This window comes from Triticum urartu, chromosome 5A (genome assembly GCF_056163025.1).
Source record: "Triticum urartu cultivar PI428250 chromosome 5A, HENAU_Tu73, whole genome shotgun sequence".
NCBI classification, from domain to species: domain Eukaryota; kingdom Viridiplantae; phylum Streptophyta; class Magnoliopsida; order Poales; family Poaceae; genus Triticum; species Triticum urartu.
In genome coordinates this window covers 141452249-141470102 of record NC_141877.1, presented here as the reverse complement: position 1 = coordinate 141470102, position 17854 = coordinate 141452249, and the positions used below count along the sequence as shown (strand labels likewise).

General features: G+C 43.4%; 1 protein-coding gene across 1 annotated transcript; it reads right to left on the bottom strand.

Annotated features, from left to right (window-relative positions):
- Nucleotides 1-16244: 16244 nt before the first annotated feature.
- Nucleotides 16245-17629, bottom strand: LOC125555770 (uncharacterized). Its single transcript, XM_048718625.2, has 2 exons — nt 17041-17629; nt 16245-16896 (listed from the first exon to the last, which is right to left on the bottom strand). Exons 1-2 carry the CDS (start codon nt 17269-17271, stop codon nt 16543-16545), a joined length of 585 nt encoding a protein of 194 aa, XP_048574582.2. The 5' UTR covers nt 17272-17629; the 3' UTR covers nt 16245-16542.
- Between the last annotated feature and the right edge of the window lie 225 nt (nt 17630-17854).

Sequence of the window (17854 nt, the reverse complement as noted above, 5' to 3'; positions counted from 1 at the left end):
TTATTTTCCTTACGAACCCAACACCCTCTTTCCTAGGGTTTCGGTTCAAAATCTGCTTCTTGAGGACATCACATAATGTCTGATGTCCTTTAAGACTTTTGTACATCCCTGTTTCAAGCAATGTCTTCAACCTAGCATTCTCATCAGCAATAGCAGTGATATCCTCAGCAGAGGGGTTAGTTACCACATCAACAGTTGAAGATATTGCAACAGCAGTAGCAGTGGAACATTCAGCAACAGAAGTAGCATTATCACGCTCAATGCATTTAAGACATGGTGGTTCAAATCCTTCCTGAGCGGAACTGATCTGTTCGGCGTGAAGTGACTCATTTTCCTTTTGAAGATCTTCATGAGCCGCTCTCAGTTTCTCATGTTCTTCCTTTCTTTGAAGATAATCATAGGAAATCTTTTCATGAGTTGTTGAGAGAGTATCAAGACGATCTTCAAGTTCCTGATACTTAACGTGAAGATTTTTTATGTCTTCAATTAAGGATTCAGATCGAGTCATTTCAGCACCCAACAGATCATCGCTTCTGTCTAACAGTTTTTGAATATGTTCCATGGCCTTTTGTTGTTCTGTTGCAATTTTAGCAAGTGTTTTGTAACTGGGTTTTGAATCACAATCAGAGTCATCATCACTGGATGTTTGATAGCGAGTGGTGCATGTGTTTACCTTGGCACCGTGTGCCATGAAGCAGTAGGTAGGAGTGGAGTCGTCCTTGTCATTTGCATCGGTGTCGGTGATGAAGTCATTGTCTTCAGTGTTGAAGATGGACTTGGCGACGTATGCTGTAGCCAGACATGCAATGCCAGAATCAGACTCCTCCTCAGACTCCACCTCTGCCTCCTCAGAAGCGGATTCCTCCTCAGAATCCATTTCCTTGCCAACAAACGCACGTGCCTTGCCAGATGAGCTCTTCTTGTGTGATGAAGACTTTGAGGAAGACTTGGAAGAAGACTTTGAGTATTTCTTCTTCTTCTTGTCGTCAGAGTCATATTCCTTGCTCTTCTTCTTCCTTCTGTTCTCATTGTCCCACTGTGGACACTCAGAGATGAAGTGTCCAGTTTTCTTGCACTTGTGGCATGTTTTCTTCTTGTAGTCATGAGCAGAAGCTTCATCATTCCTTGAGCTTGATCGTGAAGACTTTCTGAAGCCTTTCTTCTTGGTGAACTTTTGGAACTTCTTCACAAGCATTGCAAGTTCCCTTCCAATGTCTTCAGGATCATCAGAACTGCTGTCAGATTCTTCTTCAGATGAGAAAACAGCTTTTGCCTTCAAGGCACGAGTTCGCCCATAGTTTGGACCGTAGATATCTCTTTTCTCAGAAAGCTGAAACTCATGTGTGTTGAGCCTCTCAAGTATGTCAGATGGATCGAGTGTCTTGAAATCACGACGTTCTTGAATCATCAGGGCTAGGATGTCAAACGAACTATCAAGTGATCTCAGCAGCGTCTTGACGACTTCATGTTTGGTGATCTCAGTAGCGCCGAGGGCTTGAAGCTCATTTGTGATGTCAGTGAGTCTGTCAAATGTGTGCTGGACATTCTCATTGTCATTTCGCTTGAAGCGGTTGAAGAGATTGCGAAGGACACTGATTCTTTGATCTCTCTGGGTTGAGATGCCTTCGTTGACCTTGGAGAGCCAGTCCCAGACCAGCTTGGATCTCTTCAAGGTACTCACACGGCCATACTGTCCTTTGGTCAGATGACCACAGATGATATTCTTGGCAGTAGAGTCCAGTTGAGTGAACTTCTTGACATCAGCAGCAGTGACACCTTCTCCAGCCTTGGGAACGCCGTTCTCGACGACATACCATAGGTCGACGTCAATGGCTTCAAGATGCATATGCATCTTATTCTTCCAGTAGGGATATTCAGTTCCATCAAAGACGGGGCACGCAGCGGAGACTTTGATTATCCCTGCAGTCGACATAGCTAAAACTCCAGGTGGTTAAACCGAATCACACAGAACAAGGGAGCACCTTGCTCTGATACCAATTGAAAGTGCGTTATATCGACTAGAGGGGGGGTGAATAGGCGATTTTTATGAAAGTCTTCAAAACGTGGAAGTTATGAAGACAAATAGTAGAGATAAGCCTATCACTATGCAGCGGAAGTTAGATTACACTGGCAAGCCATGGTCAAGTATTCAATAGAGTGAAATCACAATGACAAGTAGCTGCAGTGTAATAAGGATCAGGTAGGAAGAAGTTATGAAGCCAAACAAATCATACAGTTACGTTGTGAAGACAAAAGGTATAGCAAGCATGCAATGGCTTCACAATGAGTAACAGTAAGTAAAAGGAAGTGAAGATGAAACCAGTGACTCGTTGAAGACAATGATGTCTTGGACCAGTTCCAGTTGCTGTGACAACTGTACGTCTGGTTGGAGCGGCTAGGTATTTAAACCTTAGGACACACAGTCCCGGACACCCAGTCCTGAACACGCAGCTCAGGACACCAAGTCCTCAACGTATTCTCCTTGAGCTAAGGTCACATAGTCCTCGCCCAATCACTCTGGTAAGTCTTCAAGGTAGACTCCCAAACCTTCACAGTCTTTGTTCACTGGCAATCCACAATGTCTCTTGGATGCTCTGAACGCGACGCCTAACCGTCTAGAGGATGCACAGTCCTCAAGTGTAATAAGTCTTCAGATCCCTCAGACAAGAAGACTTAAGTGATGCCCAATTTACTCTGGCTCTGGGTGGTTAGGGCTTTCTCCTCGCTAGGAATTTTCTCTCAAAGGCTTCGAGGTGGGTTGCTCTCAAACGACAAAAGCCGTGCACTGAAATCTAAGCAGCCCACCTTTATGGTTGTGGGGGTGGGCTATTTATAGCCACTTGGCAACCCGACCTGATTTGTCCAAAATGACCCTGGGTCACTAAGGAACTGACACGTGTCTCAACGGTCAGATTTCAAACTCTCATGGCAACTTTACTTGGGCTACAAGCAAAGCTGACTTGTCCGGCTCTGGACAAGATTCGCTCTCATTGTCTTCACTCGAAGACATAGGTTTTTGGTTTAGGCATCACTTCAGTCATTCTAACTGGTTCTCCTGGACCCCACTTAACAGTACGGTGGTTCCTATGACTCAACACAAAATAAAAAGAACTACAAAAGATCTAAGTCTTCGAGCTCCATAGGCTTCATAACGTGTCTTCTTTTGTCATAGTCTTCAATGTGAATATCTTCATATACCACCTTTGACTTCAATGTCTTCATACATTTTTAGGGGTCATCTCTGGTAGTAAAACCGAATCAATGAGGGACTTCTACCTGTGTTATCCTGTAATTCTCACAAACACATTAGTCCCTCAACTAGGTTTGTCGTCAATACTCCAAAACCAACTTGGGGTGGCACTAGATGCACTTACACATATGCGTTCTCAGAAGGTTTTATAAAGAACAAGTTTGAGAAATTTTACCAGATGAGTCTTGAAGAATTTCACTAAGTGTTCGTTGTCTTAGGTTCCAGAGATGTGTAGATCAAAAATCCACACATTTGAGGAATCTTGCAGAAAAACATAGCTTAGAGAAACGAATCAAGAACAGATGATATGAAAGGTGTTTTAGTGTGTGAAGATATGAAGAAAAACACCTTTCAAGATTTTGTAGATAATCATTCGAATCAACGAGGGTAGTAAAAGTAACTTTTAATTTACCCTGGATGAAGAACACGATAAACAATGAGGTGGAGAGGTGAAGTTCGTTTGTGTAGATCTTCCACGCCCTAACTCGGCAGAGGAAGACGGCTATGGCGGCGGTGGAGTGAAGATTTCCGTGGTCGGCGCGAGTACGTCGGCGACGAGGTCGAGGCAGTGAAGCTCTTCCTCACCGGCGATGATGAAGTAGCGGTGGCGCTAGGGTTTGAGAAGCTCGAGCTGGAGAGAGGTCGAGCGGAGTAAAAGAAGTGAGGAAGGGGAAGAGGGGTATTTATAGCCACAGTGAAAGACTGTTTGCCTGAAGAAATTGGACGAACGTGCCCCTGACCCTTCTCATTCGCTTGACATGTGTCACCCACGTACTGAGAGGTGGAGATCGTGTGCGATCGTGGGTGAAAGGATAAGTATATCGTGGGATGCAGAACGGTTTGAGCGACAAAGCTGAAAATTTAGATAAGATAGGTTTTAAAGTTCCATTCGCAATTTCTTCAGCTGACAAGGACACAGTGAAGATTTTGAATGAGTTTCAAATAGAACGCACATGAAGAATTTGTGAATAGATTGGGTTGAGTATAGCATAGAGGGGAAGGGTCCGATCACATTCACTTAGCAGAAAAACCAACTTGAAGAATTAGCAATAAGTGAATGATGTAGAGGACATAATCTTATATATATATAGCCAATGAAGAAAAACGACGGAAACTGTGAAGACAATGCAAAGTTGAAGAATATGAACAATTGTGGAATTTCAACTTTTGGTGGTGGCGTGACCCACCGTATAAGAATGATGATTTCAGACACCGCGTACAATTATCGTAGGGTTCTGAGAATCAAATTCTTCGTTAATTTCTTCACACTAAGAGTGTTATTCTTCATTGATTGAAGAAAAATGTTTCTTCGTGTGTTGCACATCTAAGTCATCAATTTTGCATAAGTGTTAGGATGAGTGTCCTTTTCAAAGAACATTCGAAGATTTTAGGATATTTAGCTCACACCGCAACTTGCTAAATCTCTTCTCATCCAAGAGCTTTGTGAAGATATCGGCTAGCTGTTCTTCAGTCTTCACATGCTCAATAGAAATGTCGCCCTTCAACACATGATCACGAAGAAAATGATGACGAATCTGAATGTGCTTTTGTCTTCGAGTGCTGAACTGGGTTGTGAGCAATCTTGATGGCACTCTCATTGTCATAGAAGAGAGGCACATTCTTCATGTTGACGCCGTAGTCCTTGAGAGTTTGCTTCATCCATAGCAATTGAGCACAGCAAGAACCAGCGGCAATATACTCAGCTTCAGCAGTAGATAGTGATACGCAATTCTGTTTCTTCAAGGACCAACAGACCAAAGATCGTCCAAGGAAATGACATGTACCAGATGTTGACTTGCGGTCCACACGATCACCAGCATAGTCAGAGTCAGAATATCCAATGAGATCAAAAGCCGAGCCCTTGGGATACCATAATCCTAGTGTTGGTGTGTGAGCTAGATATCGAAGAATATGCTTCACAGCCTTATGGTGTGATTCCTTCGGTGTAGCTTGAAATCGGGCACACATGCAAACACTAAGCATTATATCTGGCCTAGATGCACATAAGTACAATAAAGAGCCAATCATGGAGCGGTATACCTTATGATCGAAGTCGATACCATTTTCATCAGTGCATAGATGGCCATTTGTGGGCATAGGAATTTTGAGGCCTTTGCAATCTTGCATGCCGAATTTCCTCAGTACATCCTTGAGGTATTTCTCCTGAGATATGAATATGCCATTGCGTTGTTGACGAATTTGAAGACCTAAGAAGAATTTCAACTCTCCCATCATAGACATTTGATATTCTTCACTCATCATATAGGCAAATTCATCACTATAACGTTGGTCAGTACAGCCAAAGATAATATCATCAACATATATTTGGCACACAAACAATTCACCATCATAAGATTTAGTGAAAAGAGTAGGGTCGAGTGAACCGGGTTTGAAGCCTTTCTTCATGAAGAATTCCTTCAAGGTATCATACCATGCCTGTGGGGCCTACTTGAGGCCATAGAGGGCCTTGTTGAGTCTGAAGACTTTGTTAGGATTCTTTGGATCTTCAAAACCTGGGGTTTGAGCAACATATACTTCTTCCTCAAGCTTACAATTGAGGAATGCACTTTTCACATCCATTTGATATAAAGTGATATCATGATGGTTAGCATAAGCAAGTAATATGCGAATAGCCTCAAGTCTAGCAACAGGTGCAAAAGTTTCATCGAAATCAATTCCTTCAACCTGTGTGTAGCCTTGAGCTACGAGCCGTGCCTTATTCCTCACCACAAGGCCATTTTCATCTTGCTTGTTATGGTAGATCCACTTTGTGCCAATGATATTGTGCTTGCGAGGATCTGGACGTTTGACCAGTTCCCAGACATTGTTGAGCTCGAACTGATGTAGTTCTTCTTGCATGGCCTGAATCCACTCAGGCTCCAAAAATGCTTCATCTACCTTAGTGGGCTCTGTGATAGAGACAAAAGCATAGTGCCCACAAAAGTTAGATAAATGTGAAGCTTTTGAGCGTGTGAGAGGACCTGGCGCTTTGATGTCATTGATGATCTTTTCAACTTGCACTTCTTTTGCAATGCGAGGATGAGCTGGTTGTCGTTGAGGAATTTGATCAGCATTCTCTTCAGCACCATTTTTTCAATATTTTCTTCAAGTGCATTAGCTCGACGTTCTTCATGTTCTAGAATGAATTCTTCAACAGATTCTTCAGTAGGAATGACATCCTTAGTAGCCTTGAACTTGATAGTTTCCTCAGGTGTTGGTTCATCTATCACAGTAGGTAGGTGCTCTCTTTGCGAGCCATTAGTTTTATCGAACCGCACATCTACAGTTTCAACAACCTTGTGAAGAACGTTGTTGAAGACTCTGTAGGTGTGCGAGTCCTTTCCGTAACCAAGCATAAAACCTTCATGTGCTTTCGGTGCAAATTTTGAGTTGGGATGAGGATCTCTAATCCAACATTTAGCACCGAATACTTTGAAATAACTTACATTGGGTTTCTTATCAGTGAGGAGTTCATAGGCAGTATTCTTGAAGAATTTGTGAAGATATACTTTGTTGATGATGTGGCACGCAGTATCAATTGCCTCAATCCAGAACCGACGAGGCGTTTTGTATTCATCAAGCATAGTGCAAGCCATCTCAGCAAGAGTCCTGTTCTTGCGCTCCACGACGCCGTTCTGCTAAGGAGTGTAATGAGCAGATAACTCATGAGTAATACCAAGTTCATCAAGATAGTCATCGAGACCAGAATTCTTGAACTCAGTGCCATTGTCACTTCTGATGTGCTTGATCTTCACACCAAAGTTGGTTGAAGCCCTCAAGGAAAATCGTTTGAAGACTTCCTGCACTTCATGTTTGTAAGTAACAATGTGTCCCCATGTGTATCGAGAGTAATCATCAACAATAACAAAGCCATATTGAGATGCATCATTTGAAACAGCGGAATAATGATTAGGATAAAAGAGATCCATGTGAAGCAGTTCAAATGGACGAGTAGTGGTCATGATAGTCTTCGCTGGATGCTTAGCCTTTGTCATCTTCCCAGCTTCACAGGCTTCGCATAGGTGATCCTTGAGGAATTTGACATTCTCAATGCCAATGACATGCTTCTTCTTCGCAAACGTGTGCAAATTCCTCATGCCTGCATGACCAAGTCATTGATGCCAGAGCCAGCCTTCTGAAGCTTTTGCAAGTAGACACACGGCTGGTTGTGGTCCTGTAGAGAAATCAAAAATATACAGGTCTCCTCTCCTAAAGCCTTCGAAGACTTTGGAATTGTCAGCTTCCATAACCACAATACAACGGTATTTGCCAAAGACAACAACCATATCAAGATCACAAAGCATTGAGACAGACATAAGTTGTATCCTAAGGACTCAACAAGCATGACTTTGTCCATGTGTCGATCCTTTGTGATCGCAACCTTACCTACACCCAATACCTGACTTTTGCCTTTGTCAGCAAAGATGATATGCTTCAGATGCGACGGAGATAATGGAGCATCCATCAATAGATTCTTGTCACCAGTCATGTGATTTGTACATCCACTATCGAGGACCCACTCAGTGGCTTTGGGTTGATCATCCTGCAGATGAATCAGTGCAGCTTACAAACTCATATACTTCATCAGTGAAGAATATGACATCAATTCATCAGATCAATTTCATCAAGCAAAAGAACAGATAAAGCAATATGAGGACGTGAGAAATGAAAGTTCATTTCTTCATGATTAGCCTGCGTCCTATCAGGCATACTTAGGTCTCCAGCAAATTCTTCAGACGATTACGTACGTCTGGAGACCTGACCCTGCAGAAGAGATTAGTTCCTTTTCTTCACCACCCACATCTGAAGGGGTGGCAAAGAGTTCATCATTCTGCGAGCTCCATACGAGAAGGATGGCATAGAAGCCAGTCCATTTCGTTTCACATAGGAGGGGTTAGAGTAAGCATAAGAGTAAGCAGAGAAATTCTTCGATGACTTATAGAAATAATGATTTGAAGAATAATGCACATATCCATAATCCTTAGATCTTCCCTGCGAAACAGACGGGTTAGCACAATGATGTTCATATGAGGACTTTGATCCTTTTGAGGAATATGATCCATGTGAGGAGTTTGGTCCGTATGAGGACTTCGATCCATATGAAGAATTTTGTCCATATGAGGAATTTGATCTGGGTTTCCTATTCTTCACAGGTGGCGTCATGATGACATTCACCTGAAGATTTTCAAGGCATCTTTTGGGAACCCAGATTTTCTTCATAGGGGAGCCATTCCTGCAGTTAGTGCTAACATATCTAGCAAATACTTCACCATTCTGGTTTTTGAACAGTTTATAGTTGGAGTCAAATGACTCATCATCAGAACGAGGAGATTCACATGCAAATCCAGATAAGTTAGATGGATCAAATGGAGGTCCCTTTGCAACAACCCATGTAGTTTTGGGGTACTGCTCAGGCTTCCAATATGTACCATCAGTATTGAGTTTCCTCTCAAAGGCAATACCCTCTTTCTTAGGGTTCCTGTTGAGGATTTGCTTTTTAAGCACATCACAAAGAGTCTGATGCCCTTTGAGGCTTTTGTACATGCCTGTCATGTACAATTCCTTCAGCCATGCATCGTCAATGATACTAGCAATGTCCTCAAATGAGGAATTAGTGATAGTAGAGGCATGTGAAGAATTTGAAACATTAGCAGCATTTGAACATTCAGGTGAAGAATTAGCAGATTCACGTTCAATGCATTTCAAACATGGAGGAACAAATTCTTCCTGAGAAGCGCTGATTTGTTGAGCAAGTAATGAATCGCGCTCCTTCTGAAGATCTTCATAACTCACTCTTAGCTTCTAAAGATCTTGCTTTCTTTGAAGAAATTCATAAGAAAGCTTCTCATGATCAGATAAAAGAGTGTTATGTTGATCTTGAAGGGTGTCATACTTAGTATGAAGTCTCTGAAGACTTTCAGCCAAAGCTTTTGACTGATCCATTTCTTCACCCAACATATCATCGTTCTTATTTAGCATGTAGTGAACTTTTTCCAAAGCTCTTTGTTGTTTAGTGGCAAGGGAAGCAAGTTTGGCATAGCTGGGTCCAAATTCATCACCAAATTCATCATCACTAGACTCGGATAGGTAGCATTCAGTTACCTCAGCATCTTTTGCCATAAGGCATGATGCAGAAGATGATGATTCTGGTTCGAATGTCATCGCTTTGAGAGATTCCTTGAAGTCCTCAAACCAAGGATCATGACAGGTTCGATGACCTTCATAGACCTCAAAGAGACGGCCCAGATGAGCTTCGCATGATCGAGATGCATGATATTCCTGAACTGATTTTGAGAGAGACAGGAGCAGATGACATCCTTCGCCGTGAGGTTGAGAAGAGTGTACTTGCGAATGTCATCAGCTTCCGCCATATTGCATAGATCGGTCAGACCAATCTCAGTGACGGTCCACAGCTCACTGTTCATCGCCATGAGGCGCTTCTTCATCATGGACTTCCACTTGGGATATTCATGACCGTCAAAGATGGGGCATGTCACTTTCTTCGTACCTGCGGTCGACATAACTAAACTCCAGGCGGTTAAACCAAAATCACACAGAACAAGGGAGTACCTTGCTCTGATACCAATTGAAAGTGCATTATATCGACTAGAGGGGGGTGAATAGGCGATTTTTATGAAATTCTTCACTGAGGAATTTGCCGGTGAGGAAATTCCTTAACGAAGAACTACTAGCAGCGGAATAAGTACTCAAAAGTAAACATAACAGAATACAAGCATGGTCATCATGATGAAATGAAGTCAGGCACAGAGTACAGGTAGCGTAAGCACAAGATAACACAGGATGAAGACAAACAGACTGAAGAAATTGAACTGAGGAAATTGAGAAAGTCTTCAGTCAAAGTCTTCAAACACAGATATGAACAAGCACACAACACAGTTATGAGGAAATGAAAGAGTTGAGGAAATAGAACCAGTAAGCTTGGTGAAGACAATGATTCGGTAGACCAGTTCCAACTGTTGTCTCAGTTGTACGTCTGGTTGGAGCGGCTGAGTATTTAAACTCGAGGACACGCAGTCCCGGACACCCAGTCCTGAGCACGCAGCTCAGGACACCAAGTCCTCACCGTATTCTCCTTGAACTAAGGTCACACAGACCTCGTCCAATCACTCTTGGTAAGTCTTCAGGTGACTTCCGAACCTTCACAAACTTGGTCACTCGGCGATCCACAATTCCTCTTGGATGCTCTAGACCATGACGCCTAACCATCTGGAAGAAGCACAGTCTTCAAAGGTAACAAGCGTCGGATCCACGCAGGATCAATCTCTTTAGTGATGCTCAAACACTTGAGGTTTGTAGGTGTTTGGGTTTGGGTTTTTCCTCACTTGATGATTTTCGCTCAAAGTCCTCGGAGGATGGGTTGCTCTCAAATGACAAGTGTCAGTTTCTCTCAGAGAAGCCAACCAGCTAGTGGTTGTAGGGGGGGCTATTTATAGCCTAGGGAGCAGCCCGAGATGATAAGACATAAATGCCCTTCAATGATATGACCGTTAGGTGGATAGATATTTTGGGACAGCTGGCGCATAGCACAGCAACGGTCAGAATTTTAAGTAGCAAAATCCTCAGGGCTATCATGTTCCTCACTGTGTAGGTAATCCGCACTGGCGAATTCCTAACTCCTCAGTCAGAACAAATTCCTCAGAGACCAGAAGAACTTCGTCTCTGTCACTAAAGAAATTGACTGAACTGTATGAGATTTCCAATGGCTTCACTCGAAGGGATTGGTAGGTGTAGGATTTTGAGTTGATCATCACATGGAAATTTTTCCTTAGTATTTCCTCGAGCCCTTTTAACAGTACGGTGTTTCCTATGACTCAAGAAAGAGAAAATGAAACTACGAAAACAAAAGTCTTCACACTTCATGTTCCTTGAATGAATACCAAGTCTTCACGGTCACACCAATTTCTTCACTTTCAAAGTCTTCAGAAAGTCGTTAGAGATTCAAAGTCTCCAGTCGAAGAACTTCATTTTCAGGGGTCGACTTTCTCTGTAAATATCAAACTCCTCATAGACTTATAGACCTGTGTACACTCACAAACGCATTAGTCACTTAACCTATAAGTCTTCGATACACCAAAATCACTAAGGGGCACTAGATGCACTTACAATGATTTCCCCCTCCGGGAGGGAAGTTTCCCCGGCAGAACAGCTCCGCCAGAGCCCTAGATTGGTTCTGCTAAGGTTCCGCCTCGTGGTGGCAGAGTTTCGTCCGAGAAGATGGCTTCTTATTTTTTTCCCATTGAAAGACTTCATATAGCAGAAGATGGCCACCGGAGGGCCACCAGGGGGCCCACGAGGTAGGGGGCGCGCCCAGTGGGTAGGGCGCGCCCCCCACCCTCGTGGGTAGGGTGTGGCCCCCCTGGTGAATTTCTTCCGCTGAGTTTTTTTTATATATTCTGAAAATGCCTTCCGTGAAGTTTCAGGACTTTTGGAGCTGTGCATAATAGGTCTCTAATATTTGCTCCTTTTCCAGCCCAGAATCCCAGCTGCCGGCATTCTCCCTCTTTATGCAAACCTTGTAAAATAAGAGAGAATAGGCATAAGTATTGTGACATAATGTGTAATAACAGCCCATAATGTAATAAATATTGATATAAAAGCATGATGCAAAATGGACGTATCATTGTGTTCAATCTTGTTACCGGAACCATAGATTGGTGCTTGTGGGTGACTAGTAGTGTTGATTACATCTTATAGTTGATTACTATATGGATTTGGTGGAAGATTATATGTTCAGATCCAATATGCTATTTAATACCCCTCTGATCTTGAGCATGATTATCATTTGTGAGTAGTTACTCTTGTTGTTGAGGTCACGGGAGAAATCATGTTGCAAGTAATCATGTGAACTTGATATGTGTTCGATATTTTGATAGTGTGTATGTTGTGATTCCCTTAGTGGTGTCATGTGAACGTCAACTACATGACACTTCACCATATTTGGGCCTAAGGGAATGCATTGTGTAGTAGCAATTAGATGATGGGTTGCGAGAGTGACAGAAGCTTAAACCACATTTTATGCGCTATTCCATAAGGGACCGATTGGATCCAAAAGTTTAATGCTATGGTTAGAATTTAATCTTAATACTTTGCTCGTAGTTGCGGATGTTTACGGGAGGGTTAATCATAAGTAGAAGATTTGTTCAAGTAAGAATAGCACCTAAGCACCGGTCCACCCACATATCAAATTATCAAAGTAGCGAACACAAATCAAACCAACATGGTGAAAGTGACTAGATGAAAATTCCGTGTACCCTCAAGGACGCTTTGCTTATCATAAGAAACCGTTTTGGCATGTCCTTTGCCTCAAAAGGATTGGGATACCTTGCTGCACTTTTGCTACTATTATCGTTACTTGCTCGTTACAGATTATCTTGATATCAAACTACTCTGCTACTTACAATTTCAGCACTTGCATACATTACCTTGCTGAAAACCACTTGTCATTTCCTTCTGCTCCTTGTTGGGTTAGACACTCTTACTTATCTAAAAGAGCTACAATTGATCTCTTATACTTATGGGTCATCAGTGGATGAATCGTGTGGGATATATTCAAGCTTCGCATACCGTTTTATAGGAACAACTGTATGCACTCTTACTTCGAGTCGTATACAGTCAAGGAAAAGTAAATGTGTGTGATTGTCTGCTTATCATACACATTCTATAATCATGAACTGTTTGTGATGGGTCGTGCATCGTAAACGTAGCATCACAGAATACCGACTGCGATGGCAATGCGAGCACAAACGAGTATCAAGGATGGAGCGTTTGCGATATTCGAGATGTCAGAAACAGTTTTATAGGGACAATTGTATGCATCATGGCTCCCTATCCCCAATGGTTTTTGGGCCGTGTGGGGAGGACCCCCCTATCGCCAACACTCGCCTGGCGAAGGTTTAAAATGGCGTCACAGAAAGGGGTTAAAAACTGTTTCTATAGCAGCTCGCTGTACCAGTGTATGGGTTCATAGCTAGTAGCTAGATGGATTCTTTTGTCTTTTTGATCTTCAATACAATATTCTCCTCGATCTTCTTAGAGCTCTATCCGATGTAATCTTCTTTTTTGGTGTGTTTGTTGGGATCCGATGAATTGTAGATTTATGATCAGATTATTCATTGAAGGTAATTGAGTCTTTTCTAAACTTTATTATGCATGATTGTTATAGCTTTGTATTCCTCTCCGATCTATCCGTATGGTTTGGCCAACTATATTGATTTATCTTCAGTGGGAGAGGTATTTTGTAAGGGTTCAATCTTGCGGCGTCCTCACCCAATGATAGAAGGGGTAGCGAGCACGTATTGCATTATTGCTATTAAGGGTAAAACAACGGGGTTTAATCATATTGCTTGAGTTTACTTTGTCTAGATCATGTCATCTTACTTAAGGTGTTACTCTGTTTGTCATGAGCTTAGTACCATAGATGCATGCTGGATAGCGGTCGATTGGTGGAGTAATAGTAGTAGATGCAGTTAGGAGTCGATCTACTTGTCACAGACGTGATGCCTATATACATGATCATTGTCATGAATATGTCATACCTATGCGCTTTTCTATCAATTGCCCAACAGTAATTTGTTTACCTGTCGTATGTTATTGTTTCGAGAGAGAAGCCTCTAGTGAAAACTATGGCCCCTAGGTCTACTTTAATCATACTATAAAAACCAAAAATATCTTACTGCAATTTATTTATTTATTTTTATTTTGTTTTGCAATTTATCTATCTACTTATACAAGATTTGATCCTTGCAAGTAACGAGCTCAAGGGGATTGACAACCTTCTTGCCCGCGATAGGTGCTAGTATTTGCTTTTGTGTGTGCGGGTGCTGTTCACTAGAATTTGCATGGTTCTCATTTGGTTCGATAAACCTTGGTTCTCACTGAGGGAAATACTTATCTCTATAGTACTGCTTCACCCTTCCTCTTCGAGGAGCTCACAAGTAGCAATAAGTCTCTCTCTCTCTCTCTCTCTCACGCGCACACACGCTCTCCCTCTTTAGGTATTTTTCGGACCCGTTTCCATTGCGATCATATGGCTACAAAAACGGACTCATCCCAAACCGTTTTTCTTGCAACTTACCATACGTTTTCTTTCGAGTAAAGTGCATCTACAGTCCTCAAACTCACTGGTTACGTCCACATTGGTCCTCAAGCTTGCAAAGTGCCTCGCTACGGTCCTCATATTCATGAATACAATTCATATGCGGTCCTGAGGGCTCTCTATACATAACACATCTACCTTCCGTGCCAAGTGTGGGGATATTGTCAAAAAAATATGACGTGTGGTGCCTATTTGTTGGTAGGAGAAAAAGGCAAATATAGATGAATCGTCGGTGTTTGAACAAGAGACCTCGTGTCTGGTCGAGACAGAGCCACCAGGGCCATAAAGATGACATGTGGGCCTATCGATCGACAAGGAAAAACATGCAAAATAGAAGAATATCCTAGTACTTGAACAAGTGACCTCGTGTCTGATCGAAACAGAGCCACCACATTAGACTAGGGTCGGTGTATAGTGTATAGACAGAACATCTATATGGCCGGCCTATTTATTGCTGGCGGTCGTAGGTGCATCTGGATTGTTCATAGCCTTTTCACTTCTCCTTCTTCCCTTTTTTTTGCACTTATCGCAATGAAAGCATGCACATCATTCTTGTGCTGAGTGCTTCTTGAAAACCAAAGAGTTAATGTTTAAATTATTCACTTAAAGTAAATTTTATATTTGAACTATATATTGTTGCTACCAACAGATGTCATTTACGTGTGATATTAATGTTTATAATGGACGTACAAGAATCTGCATGGATTTTTTTTAAATATCAATACAGACATAAGCGCTCATATACACGCGCATATACTCACCCCTATGAATTTACGAAGACTGACCCGGCATATCATCTTGAAATTTACGAAGTCATCGTAGGCACCTCGTCGTCGACGGGAACGTCTCCTTCCACTAAATGTGCATCGCTGGAAATCCTGAAATAAATCCAGAAATAAATGCGAGCACCAGGATTTGAATCCTGATGAGCTGGGAATACCACAGTCCCTCTAACCATCTAACCACAGGTTGGTTCGCAATCTGCATGGATTTAAGGGTTTAGATTCAAGAAGTGTGCCTGCCCGACACGCCATATGAGAGGGGGTCTAGCGCTGTCCGCGGTCGTGTCCGGACACGTTCATGGATATCTAGGTGAACGGATTTACCTGATCTCACACTAAATGTTCTAACATCACCGACATGTTCGAGGACACGTCCGAGGCGGCAACATCGTTCCCGCACCATCGGCGTCTAATACCGGACGACGCCGTGGGGCAGATGATCAGATACATTTAGGCCTCCATGGATTCTCACATGCATGAGCAACAATTCAATGCATATGGGAACTATAGGAACCTTGACGGTTTGACGTTGATGAGAACGTGGCCGTGGGTACCGTCACGAGCTGCCAGGAGACAAATGTCTGCACGATGGCCAACAGCATAGATATATCTTGACCACGGCGACGTGATCGAGGCGTTTTTTTGCGGGGAATTGGCAACAGGTAAGTTATTTAATGTTTATCATGCTTTCAATTATGAAGGGGTACGCGCTGATCTTACGGTTGATGTATTTAGCGGGTGTATCGAAGACACGTGAAGCATTGCGGTTAGACTACTGTCAAATCGCAACAAGAACAGTTGATTACTTTTTTTTGTGTGCCTCTTTTGGCAACAGACAGTTTTGTCCGGAAGCGGATCCTTTAACATCCTCAAGGAATGTCACGAAGCTACAGTGAAATACATGAGTAAAGCGAAGAAGGAAAGTCAGGGTTACTATAGCAACTACTGTGCGGGTTACTGCAGCATGTACAAAAATAAATAAATAAATAATTTTATCACATTATAATTTGTTTTGTATGTTAATTTTGTAAATGTATACAGTAAATTTATAATTTGCAAATTAATTATAATCATTTTAGGTTTAATTATATGGATGTGAAAAAGGATGTCATGGTTACTGTAGCTTACGTGACATCCATTGAAAATGTTACAGGATCCGGTTCCGTTTTCTCCTGCTCCATCGAAATTCGGTTGCTGCAATATCAAAACAAAACAAAAGTCCAACATGAACCGCTGAATCTACCATTTTTTCCATAGTTTCTGCTGTTGCAATCATCCATTCATCGGCTCCGCATGTCTAATCCTAATTAGTTTCCACTGCATCGTAGGGGATTAAACGATGAAACTCAATTCAAACTGCCAAAAGGTTAGCTCCGAGCCGCATCAATCATGGCTCACTTGATGCCAGCGATCTCCGCCTTGATGAGCTCGACGACCTCCGGCGCCGCGGCGGCCGCAGTGACCATGACATCGGCAGTCGCGGCACGCCCGTCGCGCGTCACCGTGACCCCCAGGACCTCCACTCCGCGCCGGTCGAACACTTCGAGCAAGCGCGTCAGCGCGCCCGGACGCACTGCCGCCGCCCGCACGGCTATGCAGACCGCCTCCCGTGACGCCACCTCGACAGCTGCTGGGCGCACAGGCCCCGCGTCGCGCTGAAGCGCCCTGTACGCCTCGAGCACAGCCGCCGTGTCCGACAGCACCTTCAGGTGCGCCACCGCCGCGTCCAAGATCTCCACCTGGTTCGCCTGCATGCATCAGCGCGGCGATCAATCAGGGTAATTCCCGGAGAGGAGAAGATGAGGGCATCGCCATTGGCAATGCCCAAGATCAAGAACCGACGAGGAAGGGAAGAGGCCAGGGGACTCAGGCGAGAGCACGCAGGTACGTACCCGAGAGAGGTCGCCGGGGAGCAGCGCGGCGAGCTCGGCGTACAGCGGGAATTGGGCCCGCCTGCGCTGGGGCCGGCCGGGATCCCGCGTCGAGCCAGCGACAGCAAGGGACTGCTCCGACCGACGCGCTCCAGCCATGGGACTCTCGGTGGTGTTGGGAAGAAGCTGCTGCTGCGTTGGTTTGCGGAAGGGAGATGCTTTGTAGGTGCTCTCGAGGTGTGCAGGTGCCATGTGAGGACTGAGGCGGCAGCAGCTGCTGGCTGATGATGGTGCTTGGTGGAGGAGAGCTTTTTGGTTGGTGGTGACAGTGAGCGGCCAGGAATGGCAACTGCGGCCATGGCTGGGCAGAGTGCGGAGACCAAAGAAGTTTCCTGTCCGGGAAAGCGGAGCCCTGGTCAGCAGCTGAGTCTTCACATGAGACCAACCAACACTTGCCTCGTTTTTGTCTCAGCGACGTACGTTTGCCAGCACACATCATTGCTACCGAATATACAGATGCTCATTTTTTTTATATATAGCTAATCTCCTCCAAAAAAAAGGATGCTCAATTTTTTAGGGTATACAAAATTACAGATACTGCTGTCCACTGATATGGAACTAGCTGACGATGAGATATCCACTGACAGTGAGCTTGAGGATGAGATTAGTTGTATTACATTACATTATTGTTTCAAGGATATACATATTTTTTTAGGATATACAGAATTACATTATTGTTTCAAGGATTTTGGATGCATAAACATTATTTCTGCTTTGTATAGGAAAAGGCTAGCCAAAGACCGGGAGTAGCCACTTTAACGAGTACAGTAACCAC

Coding starts and splice junctions, on each gene's coding strand:
- LOC125555770 (XM_048718625.2), bottom strand. CDS start 17,271: ATGGCACCTGCACACCTCGAGAGCACCTACAAAGCATCTCCCTTCCGC. Junction 16,897..17,040: donor TCCCCGGCGACCTCTCTCGG/GTACGTACCTGC, acceptor TGATGCATGCAG/GCGAACCAGGTGGAGATCTT.